This window comes from Athene cunicularia (genome assembly GCF_003259725.1).
Source record: "Athene cunicularia isolate RWA chromosome 13 unlocalized genomic scaffold, athCun1 chr13_part1, whole genome shotgun sequence".
In the NCBI taxonomy this organism is placed as follows: domain Eukaryota; kingdom Metazoa; phylum Chordata; class Aves; order Strigiformes; family Strigidae; genus Athene; species Athene cunicularia.
In genome coordinates this window covers 12943-17815 of record NW_020799117.1, presented here as the reverse complement: position 1 = coordinate 17815, position 4873 = coordinate 12943, and the positions used below count along the sequence as shown (strand labels likewise).

The window sequence follows — 4873 nt, the reverse complement described above, 5'->3', positions numbered from 1 at the left end:
CCCGTCCCGGCGGCTGCGCGGGGGGATTCTCCTGTGTGCGTCAGCGGCTCCGGGCTAGCTGCTGCTGGAGACCTGCCAGCGGCGCTGCAATATGTTACGCTCAATTATTAATTAACCAGAAGCAAGGATCTGGGGCTGCGCTGCGTGGGGATGGCTCGCAAAGCACGGGCAGCAGCTGCAGTGGCTGCTGGAAGTAATCGCTATTCTTCTCTTTTTAGACACTTTTCCCGAGATGTCCATGAACAACGAGAAAACCCTGCCAGAGACCAGCTATCCCAACCAAACGACGCGACTGCCACCGATAACCTACACGGGGCGCTTCTCCCTAGAGCCGGCCCCCAACAGTAGCAACACCTTATGGCCAGAGCCCCTCTTCAGCCTCGTCAGTGGGCTGGTTGGCATGGCTAATGCACCCCCCACCTCTACACCTTCTTCATCGTCACCATCCTCCTCCTCGCAGAGCTCCCCTCTGAGCTGTTCTGTACAAGCCAGCGAGAACAGCCCAATCTATTCAGCTGCACCAACTTTTCCCAATTCCAGTTCTGACATTTTCCCCGAACCGCAGACCCAGTCCTTTCCCAACCCCTCTGGAGCCCCCATCCAATATCCACCTCCAGCTTATCCGACTGCTAAAACCAACTTTCAGGTGCCAATGATCCCGGATTACCTGTTCCCTCAGCAGCAGGGTGAGCTCAGTCTTGTTCCAGCTGATCAGAAGCCCTTCCCAACCCTTGAGACGAGAGCACAGCAGCCTTCCCTCACGCCGCTGTCCACTATTAAGGCATTTGCTACTCAGACTGGCTCCCAAGAGTTGAAGACCCTCAACACTAATTATCAGTCCCAGCTCATCAAGCCCAGCAGGATGAGGAAATACCCAAACCGTCCCAGCAAGACCCCTCCTCACGAGCGACCCTATGCCTGCCCCGTGGAGTCCTGTGACCGGAGGTTTTCACGGTCTGATGAGCTAACGCGGCATATCCGCATCCACACGGGACAGAAACCTTTCCAGTGCCGCATTTGCATGCGGAACTTCAGCAGAAGCGACCACTTGACTACACACATCCGCACGCACACAGGAGAGAAGCCATTTGCCTGTGATATTTGTGGCAGAAAGTTTGCCAGAAGTGATGAGAGGAAGAGACACACAAAAATCCACCTTAGGCAGAAGGACAAGAAGGTGGAAAAGGCAGCTCCAGCTTCAACTGCTTCCCCAGTTCCTGCCTACTCATCTTCTGTGACTACATCCTACCCTTCCTCCATTGCCACCACCTATCCCTCGCCAGTGCGCACAGTGTATTCCTCCCCTGCTCCCTCTTCCTACCCCTCCCCCGCGCACACCACATTCCCATCCCCTTCTATAGCAACCACTTACCCCTCTGGCACTGCCACTTTTCAGACCCAAGTGGCCACGTCCTTCTCATCTCCAGGGATCACCAACAATTTCAGCTCACAGGTGACCTCAGCACTTTCAGACATGACGTCAGCCTTTTCTCCAAGGACAATTGAGATCTGCTGAGATTACCTTCTGGAACAGGAGACTTCACCTTTTCCATTGGTATTACCAGACGCGGAGTCTCCGATTACTCCCCCAACACCATACGTTGCAAGGCTATTTAACTTTTCTTTAAACTTCAGCTGCCTGAAACAACTGCCGTTTAAGTTTTCCACCTCTGTTGAATGACTTAATTTGCATGGACTGTGGATATAAGTTCTGTATAATTTTCCCCGTAAACAATAGTCTTTTATTAGGAAGAAAGGACTTTTGATTAAGTATGTAGCTGATGTAAATTGTACATGTGCCATGGTTTTGCTTTCCTTTAGGTACTATTGATGTGAAAAATCTTTGCATATCCATATTGTATTATTTGGAGTTTGCAGGGCCATATTTTGTAAATGTTAATTCTATTTCAGTGATAATGCTGTAATGAGTTTCAAACTTCTTTGGGAACAGCACTTACTGTATTTGAGCATGTTAGAATGATGCTATGTAAATATCACTCGATGAGACACTCACATGTGGCAGAGGTTTTGTTTTTAAAGTTACAAGTCTTGGTGCCTTTTTGTGAAGCCTTGCTGACGTCATGCATTTGTGTGAATGGATGCTTTGCATCTTGCCTTAAAGTGAAAGGGATGTTACTCAAAGAATGTAAGGGAAAGCAGGTAATGGGTGGGGAGGGGAGCATGAGAAAGCCCTGGGGGATGGAATATAAGCAAAAAAAATCACCCCCGCACCTCTCAAAGTCTATTTTTGTTACAAAAATGTAAATTTATATATATATATATATATTTGGGAGTTGGAATGTTGTAGTTACCTACTGAGTAGGCAGCAATTTTTGTATGTTATGAACATGCAGTTCATTATTTTGTGGTTTATTTTTACTTTGTAATTGTGTTTGTTAAAATGAAAGTGACTGTTTGGCTTCTAAACACATCGAATGCGCTTTCCTGCCAATGGGATATTTGGTGTACAATACCCTTCAGAAAATAATAAATAAAATATCAATTTGTGCTGAGTTCCACATTTTCCTTTAAGTTGCTACATTGGAAGATTGTGCTGCAGCATCCCTGACTCCTTCAGTGGCTGGGAAGTAATAAGTGCTGCTTGTCTTTTGGAGAAAGACTCTCTTAGAGAAAGGAGGGGAGACCAATCACTTTTAAGGCCAGGTGCTTGCAAAGGCAGGGATGGACCGCATGCGTCCTTACAGTAGGTGCATCGCCTGCTCTTTTGAAGTAGCTATGATTCCTGTTTTCTGGCTTCTCCAGAAGTATGTGAGCTAATGTTAGGAAGAAAAACAATTCTCCTAGTGCTGAAAATTAGGTTTGAAAATTAGGATCTCAACTGTGTGTTCACAGGTAGTCAGAAATCTTGCTGGATGAAAAGATAATAGAGTAGTTTCTAGTCTGGAAATGCAATAAGCTCAGTCCAAATAGCTGGGTGACGGAAGGTAGCCCTGCTCATCTGAGGGCTGTCATAAATTCCTCCTTGACACAACATAGGACATTTAAGTGTGTGGGGCTGGTAGCCTTTAGCACAGATGTTTCAGCATTTGTAGGAGGAAAGCACTTCCTGAGGTGGTGGTTTGAAATACAATTCAGGGGGGTATGTGAACTCTGCAGAGCAAACTCAGAGGAGTTTGCATCCATGAGAACTGGTGGTGCAGGTGCAGAGGAGGGTTCTGGTGTCAGGCCTTTCAGGTGGACTCTCTACAAATGGCAGATATTCTAGCAGCTGAGCAGTTGGTAAATCCCAGTCTGTCATCTCTCAGGCAGTACTGTCCTCTGCGAGTTGGGGATGACTGTCCTTGGCAGGACAATCTGACCACCCCCTGATGCAACTTTGGACCATTCCCATGTGTCCTGTCCTGTCACTGGATACCAGGGAGGAGAGATCAGCACCCCCCCCCTTTCTGCACTTCCCTTCCTCAGGAAGCTGTAGATGTTGCTGTCTTTTCAGGCTACTCTCTGCTAACTCCTGGTCTAGCCTTCTGGAATTGTGATTGTGCTAAAAACTGACGAAGTGGGCTCTCAAGCAATGCCTGATGAGCCTAAGGGTGCCCAGGTTCTCCAGAGCAGTTTGTACAGAAATGAGCTGTGACAGTAACTGCCATGCCCAGAATAGAAGACAGGTGCTATCTGGTGTATTGTGTGCAAGGTAGGCCAAGTCAGGCAGTGTCGCAGGGCTATACAAAAACAAAAGCCAGGGCACCCTTTCTAACAGCAGGGCATGTCTCTGACATCTGGGTAGCCACTGCCATGCACAGGCCTGACCTGTGGGGGCCAAGGCAGCTGTGTAAGGGAGATGCTGGGTTCTGCAAGGTGTCTCTAGCTCAAGGAAATGCTGGTCCTACTTGCCCTGTGCTTTCTCCACTTTGTGATGGTAGATCCTTTCAACTCGTGGAGGCCTGTAGAAATCTAACCTAACCCTCTCGCCTCCTCCCTGTTCACCTCCTTAGGTCTTGTCTTGAGGGTGATGCAGTGTCCCTTTAGATGGAAGAATTCTGGCCTCCCACGGCCGTGGACACTGGTCCCAGGCAGTCCACAGGTAGCAGTGTCCACCTGCAGGGATGTTCAGGGGCACTGAACCAGGTGCGTAGAGTTACCGTGGTTAAGCCTGACTCAAAAAGTAGTACAGCTGAGTAGTGCAAGCCAGCAATGTTCTGAGAGAAGGGCTCAGTACCTGTGCAGCGCAGCTTGTCTGTTACAGCCTCCGAGCCTGTAAGTGACCCCTTCTGTCCAGCTGGGAGTGTCACTTGTCTGAATTGCATCTCATTGCAGGAAGCTCGCCTGTACCATGGAGCCTCTGGTTTGGAAAAAACAAAAATTGCTAAAAACTGCTGACATATGCCCACTAGGGCCACTTCCTTGCTGATACCCTTCGATGTAACTTCCTAGAAAGTGCTTATAATTTAATCTTTGGCATTTGGTCTAAATTGCAGCAACTTGTGCTTTGCATTTGCCATCCCCATTTATAACATAAAGGAAACAAAACGCAGGGAGTCTCTTGCTCCCACTCTTCTCATGGCCTTCATCCTGTCCAATGAAAGACAATTTCAGGGTTGAAAAAACTTTGACTATACATGTCCTGCAAGGTCTTTTTGTTTTCTGTCTGTCTGAAGAAGACAAGGTTTCTGATGGTGACAAAGTTTGCTCCTGGTCTAACTGGGGGGCAGGCCGGCGCCAAGGAGGCTGTTCCTGGGGGCAGCAAGGCGTCGTCCCTGGCCAGGGAACCCCCTCTCCCTCCCTGCGGATGAAGGCTCGGAGGGGGAGCGGGGGGCGCGCGCCAGCGTCGGCCTCTCGCCTTCCCCGTCGCTGCCAGAAAATCCCGCGGCCGGGCTCCCGCCTCCCGCCTCCGGACCTGGCGGCTCGCGGGGAC

General features: G+C 49.2%; 1 protein-coding gene across 1 annotated transcript; it reads left to right on the top strand.

The window, feature by feature from the left end:
• Nucleotides 1–6: 6 nt before the first annotated feature.
• EGR1 (early growth response 1) lies at nt 7–2260 on the top strand. Its single transcript, XM_026858425.1, has one exon. It carries the CDS (start codon nt 233–235, stop codon nt 1514–1516), a length of 1284 nt encoding a protein of 427 aa, XP_026714226.1. The 5' UTR covers nt 7–232; the 3' UTR covers nt 1517–2260.
• Nucleotides 2261–4873: the final 2613 nt, after the last annotated feature.

Coding starts and splice junctions, on each gene's coding strand:
- EGR1 (XM_026858425.1), top strand. CDS start 233: ATGTCCATGAACAACGAGAAAACCCTGCCAGAGACCAGCTATCCCAAC.